The sequence below is a fragment of the Capra hircus genome, chromosome 3 (assembly GCF_001704415.2).
Source record: "Capra hircus breed San Clemente chromosome 3, ASM170441v1, whole genome shotgun sequence".
Classification (NCBI taxonomy): Eukaryota; Metazoa; Chordata; class Mammalia; order Artiodactyla; family Bovidae; genus Capra; species Capra hircus.
In genome coordinates, this window is record NC_030810.1 from 84798144 (window position 1) to 84818577 (window position 20434).

Sequence of the window (20434 nt, forward strand, 5' to 3'; positions counted from 1 at the left end):
TCTCACTTAAATTTGGTTTTTGTTCAAAACTAATTTCCTTGACCACCCTATGAAGAATAACACTTATTTTGCTTTTTTCCTCCTTCAATAACGCCTCTCCGTACCTAATTCCATGTATCTCTTTATTGCTTGTCATCATCTGCAAGCAGGTAAGCTTCTCAAGTGTAGGAACTGGCAAGTTTGTTGTTGTATCCTCAGAGCCTTTGAATGGTGGAATACATCAAAGGAGCTCAATGTATATTTCCTGAATGAATGGATGATTTGCCCAACACTTGGAGATATTATAATTTTAAAATTTCAACAGCTATATTTCCACTGCCTACTGGGTTGCTGCTTTCACTTTTACTGTGAGATTGATTCCACCTCCTATGTGTCTGAAAACACTCCTTCTCTCATCCTTTCCTAGCACAGACTCCCAGGAAGGGTATCTCCTAAATGAGAAAGGACAGAAAATGAGCAACCCTGAGGAGTCATTCCTCTTATCGCCTATATCCTTTGCAGAGTCTGGAACATGACAAATAATGGACGTAAGGAATCAACAGGAAATTATTTTTTTACTCTTTTGTTTTTTTAAAAAAAAAAACAACTAAATTTTAATCAACTAAATTTCACCAAAAGTAACCTATGCTCTTCAGGTGAACCTCATACTTGGCTTAAACAATCTTCAGTTTACCCAGTTGCTAAGATGGTCCCCAGTGATTGCTTTGTCTAGGTATTCAGGCTGTTTATAATCCCTTCCTTCCCCTTGAATGTGAGGTGGTTTAGTAGCTCACTTTCTAAGGAACAGAATAGATCAAGGTGATGGGCTGTTACTTCTTAAGTATAGAGAGACTAGCTTACACCTTGAGTGCTCTTGCTCTCTCCCTCGTGGATGGTGCGATTTGGGGAAAAGCCAGCTGCCATCTTATAAGTCAGTCATGTAGAGAGGCCCACATGATTGAGCTTGAAAGCTGATTCTCCCCCTACTTGAGCTGTGAGATGACTGCGCCCTGGGTGACTGATTCGAGGGCTTATGGGAGACTCTGAGCCAGAAACCCCTGCTAATATAGTCCCTGATTCCTGGCCCACAGAAACTGTGGGGAAATAGATGTTGTCCTCCATGGATAAGTGTTGGGACTCATTTGTTACACGGAAGTAGACAACTCATACCATGCGCTGTGTTTGATTTGTCATCATCAATTTTAAAGGACTGCTATGGCATCTGATCCCATCACTTCATGGGAAATAGATGGGGAAACAGTGGCAGACTTTATTTTGGGGGGCTCCAAAATCCCTGCAGATGGTGACTACAGCCATAAAATTAAAAGACACTTAGTCCTTGGAAGAAAAGTTATGACCAACCTAGATAGCATATTCAAAAGCAGAGACATTACTTTGCCGACTAAGGTCCGTCTAGTCAAGGCTATGGTTTTTCCAGTGGTCATGTATGGATGTGAGAGTTGGACTGTGAAGAAGGCTGAGCACCGAAGAATTGATGCTTTTGAACTGTGGTGTTGGAGAAGACTCTTGAGAGTCCCTTGGACTGCAAGGAGATCCAACTAGTCCATTCTGAAGGAGATCAGCCCTGGGATTTCTTTGGAAGGAATAATGCTGAAGCTGAAACTCCAGTACTTTGGCCACCTCATGCAAAGAGTTGACTCATTGGAAAAGGCTCTGATGCTGGGAGGGATTGGGGACAGGAGGAAAAGGGGACGACAGAGGATGAGATGGCTGGATGGCATCACTGACTAGATGGACGTGAGTCTGAGTGAACTCCAGGAGCTGGTGATGGACAGGGAGGCCTGGCGTGCTGATTCATGGGGTCACAGAGAGTCTGACACGACTGAGCAACTGAACTAAATGTGAAAAATTATCTTAAGATGATTCTTTCGAAGGCAAATATACATACATACAAGAGGTGTTTTTTTTTTTCCCACATCTGAATTTAGCCTGTAACATTTATTTTTGTATATTAAATGGCCAAAATGCAAATATATGAAAGCTCTGTTTATACGTTGCCCCATTTAATCCTCATGAACACTGAAATAAGGTGCCTCATTACCCCATCTTAACTAAAGAGAAGCTGAGGAACAAGCAGTGTAAGCAGCTTGCCCAGGGTCATACAGTCAGTATGTGGTGGAGCCTGACAGTCCAGTTCTAAAGCTGAGGCCTTGACCATTAATCTGTGCTGTTGCTTAGACAAAAAGGTTGATTAGACTATTAAAATAGGTCAAATTGCTTTAAAAACTAGTTCTAGCTCTTGTGTAGAAGAGTTGTTCAACCAGAATGAGAGTTTTCATGATTCAAAGATGCAATGTGACCAAACTTTGAATTCTCAGAATTAAATGAGATGAGATTTTTAAAAATATTCAAATGAGGAGACAAAAACTAAATTATCATTGGAAAAAAACAAAAAATTTACCCTCATGGAGGCAAGGACATTCAAATCACTTTGCTGATCAGACTTTGAGACATTATTAGATTTATTGACACATTTCAAACACATCAGTATGTGCTGACAGCAAGAAGTACGAGGATTTTTTTGACCCAGTTGTGCTGCCTCTTGACCCACGTCAGCAAATGCCCACAGTGTAGATAGAAACTCCTCTGGAGAAAGGCTTTAGGAATCCTGAGAAATTGGAAGTTCCCGTGCATTTTTGTTTCATAGATGAAGGTTGCCCTACCTGCCTTTCAGGGTTGTGCTGCTCCAGATTCAGTGAGATGAAGTCTGAAAAGGTTCCAGGAGCTGTAGATCCCAAATGTAGGGATACTTATTTTTTTATCATTGGTAGAAGGAAAACGTACTAAACGCAGATCGTGTGCATTCTGCTTCCTGTAGGCACAGCGCAGGAATGACTGACAAGTGCTGCTGGGGCAGCCCAGGTGCTGTGACGTCCAGAGCACACAGGCCCAAGCAGTTAATTCAGAAGGAGAGAAAGGTGGCTGGTGTCATGACAGCAGCCAAGAACTGGCCAGTCTCCAGTGCCCGCGCAAGGAGCTGTCGTTTCTGAGGTTCAGTTGCAGCCATCCACACAGAACTCAACTGCTAGAGTCAAAGTCAAAGCACATTTAGCTTTTCAGCCACAGAACCTAGGGCCAGTGCCTGCCCAATGGTCCGCACACATGAGTGCTGGGGACCTGTTCACCCCACGAGCATTCCCCGGCTTCTGGCATGTGCCAGTGGACGTGGCACTAAGGGTACCATGGTGCATGCAGCAGACCCAGGATGTGCCCCTGTGCCACTTACAGCCACGAAACGATTGTGCAAAGGATTTTGAGTAAAGCTGAACAGAGATTTGACTATCCTAGTTAGTACTCAGTTCAGTTCAGTTGCTCAGTTGTGTCCGACTCTTTGTGACCCCATGAATCGCAGCACGCCAGCCCTCCCTGGCCATCACCAACTCCCCCGGAGTTCACTCAGACTCACGTCCATCGAGTCCGTGATGCCATCCAGCCATCTCATCCTCTGTCGTCCCCTTCTCCTCCTGCCCCCAATCCCTCTCAGTACTAGCATATTCTAAAACCTCTGTACGTTGGTGAAGTCGTTTGTTTCTTCTGTGGTTCAGGATAACTTCATAAAACCATGGAGCTTAGCTAGAAATAATGGTTTTCAACTGGTTAACCCATTCATTCTGAGATAAAGATTCAGGGGTTCTGTGTGCTTTCCCCAGGGTTGCTCAGCTGGAGAGGGGGCCAGGACTGTGCCAGCAGAGGGGGGTCCACTATTCTGGGGTTTCCCCCCCATCCCCGGGCTCAACATGGACCCCAGTGTCCATTAGCAGACGGGGTGAGGAGTGATTTGAGTTCATTCTGTTTCTGCTCTGAGGCCTCTGAATGTCCAGGTCACTGTCAATGTACTGTGCCTAGAAATTCTGGAACTTCCTGACAGAGCCAGTCTAGAGTGCTCCAAGAGTTGTTTTCCTGTCATTATTTCCCTGAATCCTGTCTAACTGATGGCACCTAACTTGAGAAAGGATTCCTTTTGACCTTTTTTAGGGACTGGATCATTACTTACAATAAGATACTTTTTAAAGTCTGCCAGATGCTAGAGCATAACATTTCTAATCAGAGCTCAACCAATCCCAGAAAACTAGTTTCAGTGAAAAATGAAGTGACTAATGGACTAAGTCTGAATGATTATGAGGTGGGTGATAATCCTATTTTCCCAGTCAAAATAATGTAAAGCTGTTAAATTCAACTTCTGAGGTTGTTTGTGGGTTTGAATATTAATCTTCCTGAACACACACCTTTTTATTCCAACTGTAATTTGAATGCTCAAAATGTAATCACACATAAGAAAACATGAGCTTTAGTATTTAAAATTAAAGCTTCCAGTTCATAATCTGGTCCCTAAGCATTTTACAGTTCATCAGGGGAAAGGGATCAACGTTTCCTGAGTACCTACCGTGTGCCAGGCTCTTTACTGGCATCTTTTTCTTCATATGTTATGGTTTATCCTTCAGCTCTCTCAGACACTTGTAATTATCCCTTTATTACAGAAGATGAAATTGGTGCCCAGAAAGTCACTGGTGGTGCTGGGGTTTGAATCCCAGGGACGGAGAAGCCTGGTGGGCTGCCATCTGTGGGGTTGCACAGAGTCGGACACAGCTGAAGCGAGTTAGCAACAGCAGCAACTGCTAAAACTTCTATTTTCTATGATACCAGATGATTTAACATCATTCCTAGAACGACTGTCTAGTTGAGAATCTGTAGTTTTGCCCCTTAATCCAATAAGTGAGCCTGATTTATACTGAAGGAATTCAAAGATTCATATAGCAACTACCCAAATTTGACAGCAAATCCATCTGATAGTGACTGCCATAATGACAACGATAAAAGTGGTTCAGAGCAAGCCAGACACAATTACACTTCATATGTACAGTCTCCGTTGAGTCCCACGACCATCCTGTCAAGTACCTGCTGTTATTATACTGATTGGCCGAGCCCCTGTGTGGTGAGGATGGGATGGGAACCCAGAGATGCTGATGTCTGGGGCGATGCTTTTATCACTCTTCTGTACAGTTGTCAAGTTAAATAGAACAAAGCAAGGCACCTAAAGACTAATTATCAATATATTTACTTAAATGACTTGATGGAAGACAATATTTTACTGATTTATAAGGGTTATCCCCATGTTAACAAAGAAGGAGTTCCTATCATGCTTGGTAGTGGTAAGAATGGTGATGATAAGATACAAGGTCTAAAGTCCCCTCAATGATAACATGTTGAAGAGAAATCCAAAGGAATCAGCCCTTCAAGTAGTGGGAGTCAGGGCTGGGGTAACCCACCATACTATAATGAAATAGGGGAGATTTTGTATTTCTGAGCGCAGTGTGCTGGTGACATCAACCAGACGGTATTACCTTGAAACTGACCTTCCCCGCTCTTTAGAAGGAATGGGCGTCCCTGCTGTTCTGAGCCAACCTGCCTCCACCACTGGGGACAACCCACAGGCCTGCTCTGCCTCCAAGTCTCTCTGGCTTTGCACTTCATCATTTTCTATGGAAAGGTTGAATCAAAATAGATAAAGGTCAATCTCTGACATCTATCTCTCTGGGCAACATCTATTTGAGACTCTCTTTTAGGAGGCAGGAATAGGAGAATGTTTCTGAATTGTGTTCATCTTCAATCATTTAAACCACTCTTTTGTATCACAGCTGCTCAACTATGCAGTCTTACATCCCTAATCTCCCTTTTGCCCCTGTTGTTTCTGTTTCGTTTCTAAGTCATGTCTGACTCTTTGCAAAACTGTGGACTGTGGCCCACCAGGCTTCTCTGTCTAATGGGATCTCCCAGGCAAGAATATTGGAGTGGGTTGCCATTTCCATCTCAAAGGGATCTCCCGACTCAGGAATCGAACCTGTGTCTCCTGCATTGGCAGACAGATTCTTTACCGCTGAGCCACCAAGGAAACCCTTTTGTCCCTATGAAGTGTGGTGGTACAGGCTCTGGAGTCAGACCATCCAAGTTGGAACACTCTGACACTTGCCAGCTCTGTAAGATGGGTCAAGCTACAGCCTCTCAAAATGCCTGTTCCTTCATCTGAAAAGGGAGGTAATATGGGGTTATACCTCCTGGGGTTATTGTAAATTAGAGCACATAAAGCATTTAGAACTGTGTGGCACATGGTAAGCATGTCAATGATATATTATCTGCAACTATTGCAGATCACAGTTAGGGCTTCTAGTCTTGTGTTTATGATGAGATCTGCACATGCTGAATTATGTATGGAACTGTTCGATGGAAAGACTTCAGCTCTCAATCGATGTAATGCAAGTAGTAACTATTTATTATATTGACATATTTACAAAATATTACAAAGTGAAATACCACTCTAATTCACCATATTACATAGGGCTGCATACAGGCAAGACAAAGTATATGGAAAACATTTACTTCTGTCTTTGGTATTAGAAATCTACACAAATCTGCAGCATTTAAAGTTTCCAATATGAAGTATTTAACATAGACAAAGATGTAAATGGTAAGGTCATGAAAAGGGACGCTAATATCCTCTGCTGGGAAACACCCAGGTCCATGAAATGTAGCAAGAGAGGGAGTCTATTGGCTAAAAAAAAAAAAACAACAAAAGAAACAGCACAAGCTACAGTACTTTACACAGGAGTGTTTCAGTTTGTATGAAGCTGCTCTCTCCGTAACATTTGGCAGACAGTAACAGACAAAACATTACCCAGACACAATGTTGCAGATAAGACTTTATGGGAAAGAATCCACTCCAAAGAGACACCTTGAGTGTGTAACTTCACTATACAGAACATCTTATAAAACTCAATTTCATGATCATTTACACATATACAAAAACTTAACTGGTTTTAGCAAGTAACTTTTCTAAAACACAATCACAGTTTACATAATTCTGAGGTAAAGGTCCTGAATCTATCCTATTTGAGAAGTCCTAGCCCACGAGGGTCTCTAAAGGGAGAAGTATCCACGAAACATCAAGTTCTGGCCCTCAGTGGGTTGGGGAGAAGGCCAATCACACCCACCTCATTTTAAAGATGATCCAAGATTTCAGAGCTAAATGTTCCTAATTTGGCTCTATGAAGTTAATGCTTCTAATGTTTTCTGTAGACACTGAGTCTTGTCAGAACATGACTTCTGCTATGGAGAAAATATTTCATCAGGAAAGGGCCAAGTTAGTGTCTTAACTTGATTCTCTTGACTGGGCACTCTGTACATCCCAGGAAAAATGTACTTAGACTCCTCATATAAACAGTGAAGACTTGGTCAAATAAATGCACTGCAGACTTATCTTCCCACCAATTAATACACACCTGGAAATGGACTCAGATGGGAAGAGCCTCAGTGAGTGCTGGGAGCCCACAGTGGATAAGATCATAAAAGTCTAGTGACGCTCCTTTGTGTCCCTGAAATGCATAAAGGACCTTAATGTGCTTTCCTTCAGAAATCCTCAGTGAGGTTGTTTGTGCTACTGTAAATACTCCAGGAAAATGAGGGAATCGGCATGTATGTCCCAGGTCTTTTTCATTTGGGCAGGGGAGTCGGGGAGGAGGAAAAGGCATATGTTAATAATGTTGCTTCTCTGAAAATGACTTACTATAAATCATAGTCATTGGTCTGTTTATGTAAACAATGGCACCTTAACTCAGGTTACTTGTAACTACCCCAAAAAAATACCCAGCCAAGATTATCTCATAAAGTGAAGTACTACATTTTCTAAAATAACCCTATGAAATCATGAAGGTTGTGAAAATTTAACATGAAGATACTCTTTTATCCACTTTTTGGGGTATGTCTTCTTATGAAGAAGTTTGCAAATATAATCAGGACTTCAAATGACTATAAACTCCTCCCTCCCACAGATGTCACTTACTAAGCAAAGCTGAGCATTTGCCTCTTAAACTTTCACATGAGGAACACTGATGGTAGTGGGGGGGGGGGAGCGGCGGGTACAAGTGTTTGCCAGGCAATGAGTCACCTTGCTGGGCAATTTAAGACAAGTAATGCTGGACCTTTTCGGTAAGCTGCCCCAGTGGCAGAACTCCCATTTTTCTTCATGCTGAAGAAAGCAAAATTAAACTTCTGCTTCTTTGTACCATCAAAAATTCTGGAGAATGGCACAGGAGAAGAAAGTAAATACACATTAGACATGTACTGATGGCTGGCATTCATGATGTCTGACTGGACGAAATAGAGAGAAACATGAACCAGTGTGCTTTCAGGGCTTTCTGGGGGAAGAAAAGCTTTTGGCTTTGCCCTGGTCCCTGATGATGACAGACGGGCAGGCTGTTTCTTGCATAGCTCTAGGCGAGCCATTAATCTGTCAGTACCAGCATCTTTAGAAATCCCAGCATTAAGACTTAGGAGGGGAAAGAGAGAGAAGATGTTGAATAGCCAGAAAGGCAGCTTTTTAAACACTTCAGTGAATTCGTAATGCTGTACAGGCTGCTGTTAATCCCTTCTCTGAAATTCCTGGTGCAGTGCAACGCTGGACTGGAATTTACTCATCCTCTTCCACATATGTGGATGGAAACCAGCCCACCTAAAAAGGAAAAGCAACCGACACAGCAATGTGACTCTATCCAGCACTTCAAACAGAGCAGTTCATTTTCATAACACCCAGAGTTAAGCTGGGGTTTAATGCCCACAATGCCCACTGCAGATGAAGAGGATTGGTTTAAACTGCTGCTAAAAGCCCAATAGAGTGAGTGGTAGAAAGGGTGGAATAAAATACGCTTCAACAGTGTTCTAATCTGTGAGGACACAAATACGTAAATTAAGAGGTTCTACTACTTAATGCTCTCCTCTTCTGCTATAGAACAAGATATAAAGACAGAGGTCCTATGCCTGCTCTTTCTAATTTAGACCAGTGGCTCTCACAGATATTTTGTGCTCCGCATAAAGCTGATGCTCTAGACTTAAAAAGAGGCTTACAGACTCAAAAGAACTGACATGCTCCTAAACCCTTTTCCCAAAAGGAAGCCATCAAATTTGCCTAAGTAAACTTTGTTTATGTCAGTATCCTAGTCACGCAATGCATTTTTCTGGAGTCCCTGTTTTCAGTAAGGAACACCACCCATGTGGAGCCAGGACTCTGGGAGGGCAACAACTGTAAGGTAGTGAGGGGTTCCCCCCAGCATCATGGGTGCCAGTGGCTGCCCCACCCCCTTCCTTTACAGGATGGTCACATTGAGAGGGACGCTCACCCTGCCATTTACTTCTCCTCTCCACCAGCCGTTCGCACTCATCTTCGTGTAAATCTTCACCACATCTCCTTTCAGCAGGGACAGTTCTCGCATATCTCTGGCACAGAAGTCATACCGAGCAATAGCGATGCCCAGCACCTTTGGACTTAACACTGTAAAGAGATTAGGGGGCGTCAGAATGGATTTGCACTGTACCGATCATAAGAAGCTAGTCAGATGGATGTTCTAGATGCTATCAAGATGCACAGCCGTGATTTCACTACAGACTAGTGATGATGGCAGAGGGGCTTGAAAGCAGCAGAACTGCTGTTTCAATTCAGCCAGCGGCAGTCAGGTCCACAAAGTTTAAAGACTCATTATTCGGTTTTCATGCTCTTCACAGGAACTTCCAAACAGGGACTAGTTTTTGTAGTTTGGCAGGAAAAATGTGAATATCTAAATTACTATCTAGGGTGACAGAATCTCAAATAACTAGCATAAATTTCCTATTGATGGCACAGTAGTCCATTTTTAACTAGAACCTCTATGGTAAAAGCTTCACATTTTTATCTTGTAAGCTTCTCAACTAAGACTCAAAACAATTAACTTTTTTTTTTTTTTTTTGCTCTGAAAGGCTCCTACTGAATTCATGTCATCACTTCTAGTCAAATGGCATCTCCTCCCCACAAACAGCCTTTTTTTTAGTTAAAACTATTTAGAGACAGTTACTCTTTTATATATAATTTCACTTGTGAAGAAGCTTAAATCATGTTTCATGGAAAAAAATAATAAACACCATCCATGTATCTTCTTTATTTCAAACAAATCTTATAGAACTGCCCTGGTGGCTCAGATGGTATAGAAAATCTTTACTGAAATACATAACCAAAAACAAGATTCAGGGTGTTCGCTTCCTATACTTAGATTTTTTTTCAATAGTAGGAGAGGAGCTAACCCCTTCTTTGCCTTCATCTGCTTGTCCCGAAAGGAAAACTCAGTTCAAGCTGGACATCTGTTCATCTCTGGTGTTTCAGAACACATTTCATATTAACATCTCTACCTGTTGCTTCTTGGGGTTATAAAGTATTTTCAATTATATTTTCAGTGATTCTGAGAATCACTCACCTGGGATTGGTGGAACTTTATAAACCTTAAACGGTAGAGAAACTGAAGTACAAGAAAGGAAAAAAAAAAACATGGGAATTGCCATACATCATATTTTTAACAGTTCCCAGTGTCTAGACAGCTACAGTTATGACTGTCACCCTGGAAAACTGTGCCCTCTTGGAGACTGGGATCTCTGGCCTATTTTCCAGAGCTTTGCAATGATAGAAATTTTTTAGTCTCCAGGTGTCCATCATAAGATAAACGAATGGCAACGCTGTAGATTTCAGAACTGTAAAGGGAGCAAAAATAGGTCATTTTATTCTACTGTTCGGACACAAACCACTTTAATAGTTTCCTTACTGAAAACCATCCCATTACTGGGGCACTACTCTTAGAGTCGTGCACGTAAAAACACCCCAGTGATGGAAAAACCCATCATCAACTTAACTGTGTGACCTTGTACAGTTCTTTTAACCCCTCTGGGCCACATTCTTCTCACCTATAAAATGAAAGGTCTATACCAGATAACTTGTAAGGGCCTTCTAGTACTATATTTGATTATTCCATTGGGATTTACAGGTTAAATTTTAAAAATCTGTAAGAAAACATACTTTATTCAGCCATCATGTACTCCCTACATGTCACATAAACAGCCCTTACATTCTCTGGCTAATAACAGAAATTAAGACCAGAATGCCCTGCACAAGCAGATGAACAGTCATCCTTCAAAGCAATATGAACTAAATTCTATTCTTATATTTGGAGATAAAGCTGGGATTTTGGTCCTATTTATTTTCTTAATGGAAAGACATGAACACTGGCTTTTCCCAACTAAAATTTCTGATCCTCAAGGAAACTAGTTTTATAAAGCACTTCATTCTCCCTTTATACTTTCACCTCTCAATTCTTTCTAACTGATGAAAGAAAAAATGTCTTGCTGAAATATAACATGAGCACACACATAAAACTAGAGGATTGGAATGTCAAGACAAACGATGACTTGATGACAGAGGAAAGGAAAGTGCATGGTGGGAATGTGACTGGAGCGGCTGTGTGTGAGGAAATGTATCTACATGAGAAGCCATACACAGAAGTCGAAATACTTGCAAACAAAAGCAAGTTGAAAAGACACATAAAAGCAGTAAAGCAGTACCTGACCAGAAAGGAGTGGAAGAAGGGGGGACAAAGCTGTAGTCTGGTGGAGTTACAAAAGAAAACCCACAGAACAAAGAAGGGGCTTAGAGAAGGAAAGAAAAAGAGAGAAGCAAAGAGCATTTAGGTGTTGGCAAAACACATCTTGACACAGCTATTTCGTTGTCTAGAACCTTAAGAAAACTGTCACATCCAAGTTGAAATATCAAGCTTCATTGTCACCCATTCGTCTCCTATCAGCATTTTTAAATGACAATCAAGCCAGATTTTTACATTTTGATTGACATTAATGCAATTCAGAGCGATCCATCTCTTTACAGGTGAGCACAGCATAGCCCTCCATGCCGCCATTGTTGAACCCCTTCCCCCCAAGGTTGGCCTTCTTTGATGTGGTGCACAATCCCTACTTTGCCACATCGGTGGAGATGGCAATCATGTAAATTCTTAATGTAACACGCTTCACATTATAACTGATATAAAGAAGAGATATAAAAGCCGATAGGGTGGCGTCAATGAAATATGCAGAACCCACTGAAAATTCAAGAAAATCACTCATAAACTTTGTTAAGAACCACCCTCACCCTCCAAACAAGCATGTGCATGGTAGCTTATTTCCAACAATAAAATATCTGGAAAAGAGAGTAAATATATCCCCCAGCTATAGGAGTGTACAGAAAATATCTATGCATTTAGATGCTCGAAAACCTCTCACTTTACTTTTAATAATCAGGGCTAAAATTATCAAATGGTTTGAAAGTGTCAGATGCCATGCTCAGTGTTTTATATTCATTTAATTGTCACAAAAACTCAGAGGAAGATACCCATAATATTTCTTCATATTTGAGAACAACCTAGATTCAAACCTACACAGTGTGACTCGAGTCAAGGCTCTTCACTGCTGCCTACTCTGCATCTATCCCTCTGCTTCAGGTACCACCTTGGACAGTTTTAAAACTCTCCCTGCTGATGCCAAGGTGCCACTGTAATAGAAAAGGAAGTGTGATTGTAAACTTTCTCCCAATGTGTATTCTCCCCTTAAGCCATGTAATAAGTTATTTGGTTGAGCTATGTTTGCCCAGAGACTCTATTACTAAGTTCTTGCTACTGGGATGGGATGTTAGCAAAAGTATCGTGAGGCATCTTTGGGAAGGCAGCTGGCACACATCTTCACCCTTCTCTTGTTCTTTATTCTGCCCTGCTGTCTGGAATGCGATAGCTACCATCCTGGTTCTTGAGAAGGCAGACCTCACCTTAAGGATGAACTTGAAAGAGTCTGGGTTATTAACATACTCTTGTACCTAAGAATAGCAGTAGCTCATTAAGGGGATGCTTAGATTCCAACCAACCAGACTGGGCAGAGGAACTGAAAGGAGGGGTTCAGTGGTTCTTGGGTTCATATATAAATTGATGCATGCATGACACTTTTTCATAAGTGGCCTCCCATATTTGGCCTACCCTGAAGTGTATCCTTGTTGATAATCAAGGTTCTCTTCTAGTCCACTGCATGTTCCAAGTTACACTTTTTTTTTTAAAAAAAAATATAGCAGTATGTGTCCATACAACTAATTTTATAATCTGTGCAATTGACTTTATATTACCATGCAATGTAACTGGTTTGTTTGATTTCGAGGTCACGTTATATCTATTGTTAAGGAGAGGAAAGGACGCCAGCTCTAACTGAATGAGGAAAATGGCACCGTAACTCTACTGTTGGCAGAAAATCTGGTGCCAAGATTCCTATCCAGTGTTTGGGAGAACTCTTCATTCTGCTCATTACTTCTAAGTGTCCATGCTTGATTCTCTCTCTGGGACTATTTATCCATGGAGTAATAAAAAGAAGTGGTATTTCCCCAAAATTTCCAATGAAGGTAATTCAAGTCAAGAGTCTGAAAGATAACAAAAGTTAACTCTAGAAGGAAGAAATAAGAAGTCAATGAAAACACAACTAAATGGTATTTAAATCTCAAATTTAGGTAGATAGCGCCTCCTCCTATTCGTTGAGCTCATCTTTGCTCACTTAACTGCTCAGCTTCCAACAAAAACCAGCACAACACAAAGGAAAGAACATGAAATATGTTCATGTCTTGTTGCCCAGGATCCCTGAGAGCCAGAATCTATCAATGATATTCCTACAACAACTATCATTTTTTTTCTGAGGTGCTGAACAGCTATTAAATACAGTATGTCTCATGGCATTAACCATACCATCGGCCTGAGGAATCTTCTCAGGAGAGAAATGGATTAACCTCTTATATCCCAAGATGTAGCTCTCAGCCAAACATTGTAAGTCCTGGTAAGATGCTTTCTAGTTTTCACACATTGTAGCATGACTTATTGTTGTCACTCTTTCTACATATCAATTTTCACTGTCTTTGGGTCCTAAATTCTTGTATGCTGGCAAAACAGCATTTGAACACCTGGCACCTACGGAGAAAAGAGTGTAAAAGAATGTGTCTCCCTAGGAAAGCATGGACTTAAATCTAAATGGAAGCAATGTCAGAATAAAGCATTTGATAAAGATATTTTGTGAAATGGTTTAACCTATAAAACATTTATGCCCATAGTTAGACTATATCCACCTATTTCTACACACACGTACAGATAGATGTTTTCTACATCATATTCCTCCAACTGTACCAAGATGCTAATGTAAGAATTATTGGTAGGTGCATATCCTGGAATGGAATAAAAACAGCTGAGTAACAGTGACATTCAAATGGGGACATTAAGGGATTATAACCTCCTATTCCTTTTACTTCCTGGCCTAAAATTCATTCACCACCTAGTACTGTAGGGAGCCTGGTGCTAGTATATCACATTATTCCAGGAAGCTTCTTAAGAGAAAGAACTTTTATTCATATCTGTATCCACTGGGATAATACTAAAAATCTGTGTTGAGACCTTTTTCATTAAAATAATCATTTGCAAACTGCATGCCTTAGTTTAGGGCCTAACTTTCCTCCTTCCTCAAATACTTTCAACTCCTTATTAGTATAGACGGAGAACATTGCTCAGAGAGACCATCACAGCCACGTAGGTCTCTCTGGTTAATTTCATATGATACCTGGCATTCAAATGGGCTAATGTTTATGGAACATTAGCAAATAAGTGGCTCATAAGCGTCTGCCTCCAACGTGGGAGACCTGGGTTCGTTCCCTGGGTCGGGAAGATCCCCTGGAGAAGGAAATGGTAACCCACTCCAGTATTCTTGCCTGGAGAATCCCACGAAAGGAGAAGCCTGGTAGGCTACAGTCCATGGGGTCACAAAGAGTCGGACACGACTGAGCAACTTCACTTCACTTCACTTCATAGTCTAGTGATAGTTCTCATTACAGTTATTCAAAGTACAGTCAAATAATAACTCTTCCAAGTTAAAACTTGAAATACTGACATTTTCTAATAGAAACAGAAGCTATTGGCATAACCATTATAAACTGACTGGCAAATAACTACTGAATATTATTCAGTTCTGAGACTTGACTAAGAGGACAGAGCCACAGAAGTATGTCAATTAAAAAAGGAACCCAATGTTCACAGTAGAATAAAAAGTACTAGTGAACTGGTATCGACACATATATTTCTGTTGTCAAGGTTAACTTAGCATTGCTTTAAAGTGTTATGCTCCGCCTTGATTAGGCTATTCATGTTCATGAGCAAATGAAAATCCACTCAATTTTCAATAACATTTGAAATTTGTACACTGCAGAGACCAAGCTCAATCAACACTTGTCCTTAAGGTACTGATTATCAAATCAAAGTATTTTTGAACTACCACTTAATTATCCATCATTTGTATAACTGAAGATGAGGCTAAGCATTTGGTAATTATTCTCTGGGGCAGGAATTACCAAATGCGGAGCCTTTAGTTGGAACAACCACAGGTATTTACACTCATTTATGTTAACAAAAAAAAAAGTCATCAGTAAAAAATATCAGACAGTTGTACCAATGGTACCATCATCAACACAGTTGTCCCTGAGTCTGGGCCCAATAGTGGCCTAGAGATTTTCCTGAAGAACTATGTTCCTATGTGGACCCACTTTGAAGGATCCAGGAATTCCTTTTACCAGGATCATCTACAGATGGTCTAGCAACAGAGAACATGTTGAGAATTTAATGAATATTTAAATTTGTGATCCTTAACCTTAGTTTTATTTTGGAACCTAGTCATGTCTTCTTAAACTTGCAGCAAATTTCATAGACATAGTATCAAATATCTGTTCCCCCAATCTCTCTCAAATACACAGTGTTTATTGTATATTTTATATATTGTCACTGAAGAAACTAATTCAGATTGGCTGAATTATGATAGTAACCTAGCAGGACTTTCTGACACATCAGATGTGAGATAGAATAGCAAGAGAATATTCTAAGATGACTGTAAGGTTTTTGGCTTAAGCAACTGGAAGAGTGGAGATTTTTTTTTTAGGGAAGTACTCAAATGGAGCCTAAATTCTACTCACAGCACTATCTAAGATGAGTGATTTCTGTATCTCAGTATCAACTCTCTCTTCATTATATATAATATTGGTTTTATTTAACTGAATGCTGACATCTGGTAAATGGACAAATCTCCTCTAACCTAAAATTCAAAGATATGACAAGGAGTACTTAGACTTATTGTGAATATAAACAGCTACTCGGTATTCAATGCTGCACAATCTAAATATATAAAGCCATTAACGAGAAAAACTGAGTATAATAAGTCCTTATTGTTATGGAAAATGAGATCATTTGACATTTCAGGGGACTCCAGATTATTTATAGGCATCTAGTTTACCAAGATGTGAACTTTATTCTAAATGCTTACTCTTTAAGACAGAGCATCAGACTTCAAAAGAGCTTACAAATTAGTGATGAGAGACAGTTGATACTGAGATTCAGAAATCACTCATCTTAGATAGTGCTGTGAGTAGAATTTAGGCTCCATTTGAGTACTTCCCTAGAAAAAAAAGTCTCCAATCTTCCAGCTGCTTAAGCCAAAAACCTTACAGTCATCTTAGAATATTCTCTTGCTATTCTATCTCACATCTGATATGTGAGAATGTCCCGCTGGGTCACCGTCATAATACTGGGTTGGCCAAAAACTTCATTCAGATTTTTCCATAAGATATTATACAAAAACCTGAATAAACATTTTGAGTGAGTGAAATCGCTCAGTCGTGTCCGACTCTTTGCAACCCCATAGACTGTAGCCCACCAGGCTCCTCTGTCCATGGGATTCTCCAGGCAAGAATACTGGAGTGGGTTGCCATTTCCTTCTCTAGGGGATCTTCCTGACCCAGGGATCAAACCCAGGTCTCCTGCATTGGAGGCAGACGCTTAAACCTCTAAGCCACCAGGGAAACCCCACATTTAGCCAACCCAGTATATCACCTGTCTGGATGCGTGTTGGTCCAGGCTACCGAACTGCTGCATAAGCCTCCTGACTGGTCTTCCTGCTTCTGCACTGTTGCTGCGCCCATGTGCTCAGTCGCTTCACTCTGTTCTTGGCAATCCTATGGACTGTACCCAGCCAGGCTCCCTAGAACAATCCTATTACAGTCAGACCACGTTTCCCTCTGTTTAAATCCTTCCGATGGCTTCCCATTTCTTCCAGAGTAAAAGCTAAAGTCTTCCATAGCTGCACATAGGCTGATCTGCTCTCTGTCTCCATCTCTGCTGCTCTGTTCACAATGCACACGTCATATATGTGCCTTCCTTTGCACTGGCTCCTCTGTGCACACTTCCTTGAGTTTTTACTCAACAGTTACTTTCAGAATGAGGCCTATCCCAATGCCCCATAAAAGAGCCATGGACACACACCAGTTGTACGATGCGGTACAGAGAAAAACCTGAGATTATTGCGGGGGGTGGGGTGGGGAGTGATATACAAGCAAAGAAGTAGTTAGAGGGTACACAGTCCCCTAAATTCTCACTGTCCTACTGCTGAGGATGAGCATGGAAGTTCTGCCCGTGCCATGGTCAAAGTTCAGTAGCCTGCTCTTCAGATGGATTAGGGTATTTATGTGAGTTTATAATAGTAGAAACTCCCCATTTACTATGGACCAGATATTTGTGACCCCCTCACCATCCTCCAAATTCATATGTTGAAACTTAATGCCTCATGTGATGGCGCTAGGGAGTGAGGCTTTGCAGAAGTGCTTAGGTCATGAGAATGAAGCCCGCATCAATGGGATTAGTGCTCTTATGAAAGCAATCCCACAGAGCTTCCTCATTCCTTTCCACCAACTGAGGACACACAGCACCTTCTGTGAACCAGAGAGCAGGTCATTACTAGATACCAAATCTGTCCGCCCCTTCACCTTGAACTTTCCAACATCCAGAAGCATAAGCCATGCATTTCTAGGGTTTATAAGACACTTGGTCTATGGTATTTTGTTACAGCACCCCAAAGAGACTATAGCACTGGTCGTCCAAGTGACCTTGTTAGGAAGGGGAGCTTGTGAAGCCAGCAGCTGTTCTACTATGGAGAAAATTCAAAACTGCTGAACCAGCTCTCTACTAAACAACCAAAAGGAAGAAAAACGAATCTCTAGTTTTGTTCTTCATCACCTGACCACCTCAGTTAAAATCATAAACCACTCCCAGAACCCCTGAGAAGCATTACACTGTTAAATTATTTTTCCAGAATATTCACCAACTTCTAGTATCAGTTCAGTTCAGTCACTCAGTCATGTCCGACTCTGCCACCCTATGGACTGTAGCACGCCAGGCTTCCCTGTCCATCACCAACTCCCAGAGCTTGCTCAAACGCATCCCCATCAAGTCAGTGATGCCATCCAACCATCTCATCCTCTGTCATCCCCTTCTCCTGCCTTCAAACTTTCCCAGCATCAGGGTCCTTTCCAAGGAGTCAGTTCTTCGTGTCAGGTGTCCAAAGTATTGGAACTTCAGCTTCAACATCAGTCATTCCAGTGAATATTCAGGACTGATGTCCTTTAGGATGGACTGGTTGGATCTCCTTGCAGTCCAAGGGACTCTCAAGAGTCTTCTCCAACACTGCAGTTCAAAAGCATTAATTCTTCAGTGCTCAGCTTTCTTTATGGTCCAACTTTCACATCTATACATGAGTACTGGAAAAACCATAGCTTTGACTAGACAGACCTTTGTTGGCAAAGTAATGTCTCTGCTTTTTAATATGCTGTCTAGGTTCATCATAGCTTTTCTTTCAAGAAGCAAGGGTCTTTTAATTTCATGGCTGCAGTCTCCATCTGCAGTGATTTTGGAGCCCAAGAAAATCAAGTCTGTAACTATTACCATTGTTTCCCTATCTATTTGCCAGAAGTGATGGACTGTATGCCATGATCTTTGCTTTTTGAAAGTTGAGTTTTAAGCCAGCTTTTTCTCTCTCCTTTTTCATTTTCATCAAGAGGCTCTTTAGTTCCTCTTCGCTTTCTGCCATAAGGGTAGTGTCATGTGCATACCTGAGGTTATCCATATTTCTCCCAGCAGTCCTGATTTCAGCTTGCGGTTCATCCAGCCCAGCATGATGTACTCTACTTATAAGTTAAACAAGCAGGGTGACAATATACAGCCTTGATGTGCTCCTTTCCCAATTTGGAACCAGTCTGTTATTCCATGTCCTGTTCTAACTGTTGCTTCTTGACCTGCATACAGATTTCTCAAGAGGCAGGTCGGGTGGTCTGGTATTCCCATCTCTTTCAGAATTTTCCAGTTTGTGGTGATCCACACAGTCAATGGCTTTTGTGTAGTCAATAAAGCAGAACTATATGTTTTCCTGGAATCCTCTGGCTTTTTCTGTGATACAGTGGATGTTGGTAATTTGATCTCTGGTCCCTCTGCCTTTCCTAAATCCAGATTGAACATCTGGAAGTTCTCGGTTCATGCACTGTTGAAGCCTATATTGGAAAATTTGAGGCATTACTTTGCTAGCGTGTGAGATGAGTACAATTGTGTGGTAGTTTGAGCATTCTATGGCATTGCCTTTCTTTGGGATTGGAATGAAAACTGACCTTTTCCAGTCCTGTGGCCACTGCTGAGTTTTCCAAATTTCCTGGTATATTGAGTGCAGCACTTTCACAGCATCATCTCTCAGGATTTGAAATAGCTCAACTGGAATTCCATCACCTCCACTAGCTTTGTTCATAGTGATGCTTTCTAAGGCACACTTGACTTCACCTTCCAGGATGTCTGGCTCTAGGTGAGGGATCACACCATCATGATTATCTGGGTCATGAAGATCTTTTTTGTACAGTTCTTCTGTGTATTCTTGCCATCTCTTCTTAATATCTTCTGCTTCTGTTAGGTCCATACCACTTCTGTCCTTTATCGAGCCCATCTTTGCATGAAATGTTCCCTTGGTATCTCTAATTTTCTTGAACAGATCTCTAGTCTTTCCCATTCTATTGTTATCCTCTATTTCTTTGCATTGATCACTTAGGAAGGCTTTCTTATCTCTCCTTGCTATTCTTTGAAACTCTGCATTGAGATGGATATATCTTTCCTGTTCTCCTTTGCCTTTCGCTTCTCTTCTTTTCACAGCTATTTGTAAGGCTTCTTCAGACAACCATTTCATTTTGCCTTTTTGGCCTTTCTTCTAGTAAACTATATAATTTATTTTTATCTATTATCCACTGTCCCCACTACCATGTGAGTTCCAAAAAGGCACAGACTTGTCTTTTTTTTCCACCACTGTACATCCCCAGTAATTTGAACAATGCTCATCCTGCAGTAGGCCCTCAATAAAGATCTGTTTTTTCAAATTTATTTTTAATTGGAGAATAACTGCTTCACAACGTTGTGCTGGTTTCTGCCATGCAACAACATGAATCAGCCGTAAGTATACAGATGTCCCCTCTCTCATAAGTCTTCCTCCCACCCCACCCCCACACCCCAGCCCTCTCGTGTTAACACCGCCGCTGGTGTCACCGAGCACCAGGCTGCTTCCCTTGCGATTCCGCGGCTCTGTCCTCGCTGTCTGTTTTGCATACGGTAGTGCATATATGTCAGTGCTATTCTCGCAGTTTGTCCCGCCCTCTTCTCCCCACGCCATGACCACAAGTCTG

The 20434-nt window shown here is 41.3% G+C and overlaps 1 protein-coding gene across 1 annotated transcript in view; it reads right to left on the reverse strand.

Annotated features, from left to right (window-relative positions):
• The window catches only part of VAV3 (vav guanine nucleotide exchange factor 3), a 429462-nt gene continuing 415273 nt past the window's right edge, over positions 6246-20434 (reverse strand). The window contains exons 26-27 of the mRNA XM_005678013.3: positions 9168-9319; positions 6246-8503 (exon numbers count right to left, since the gene is read on the reverse strand). Of these exons, the coding sequence (XP_005678070.1) occupies positions 8462-8503; positions 9168-9319 (194 nt within the window). The 3' untranslated portion in view covers positions 6246-8461. The remainder of the gene's footprint in view (positions 8504-9167; positions 9320-20434) is intronic.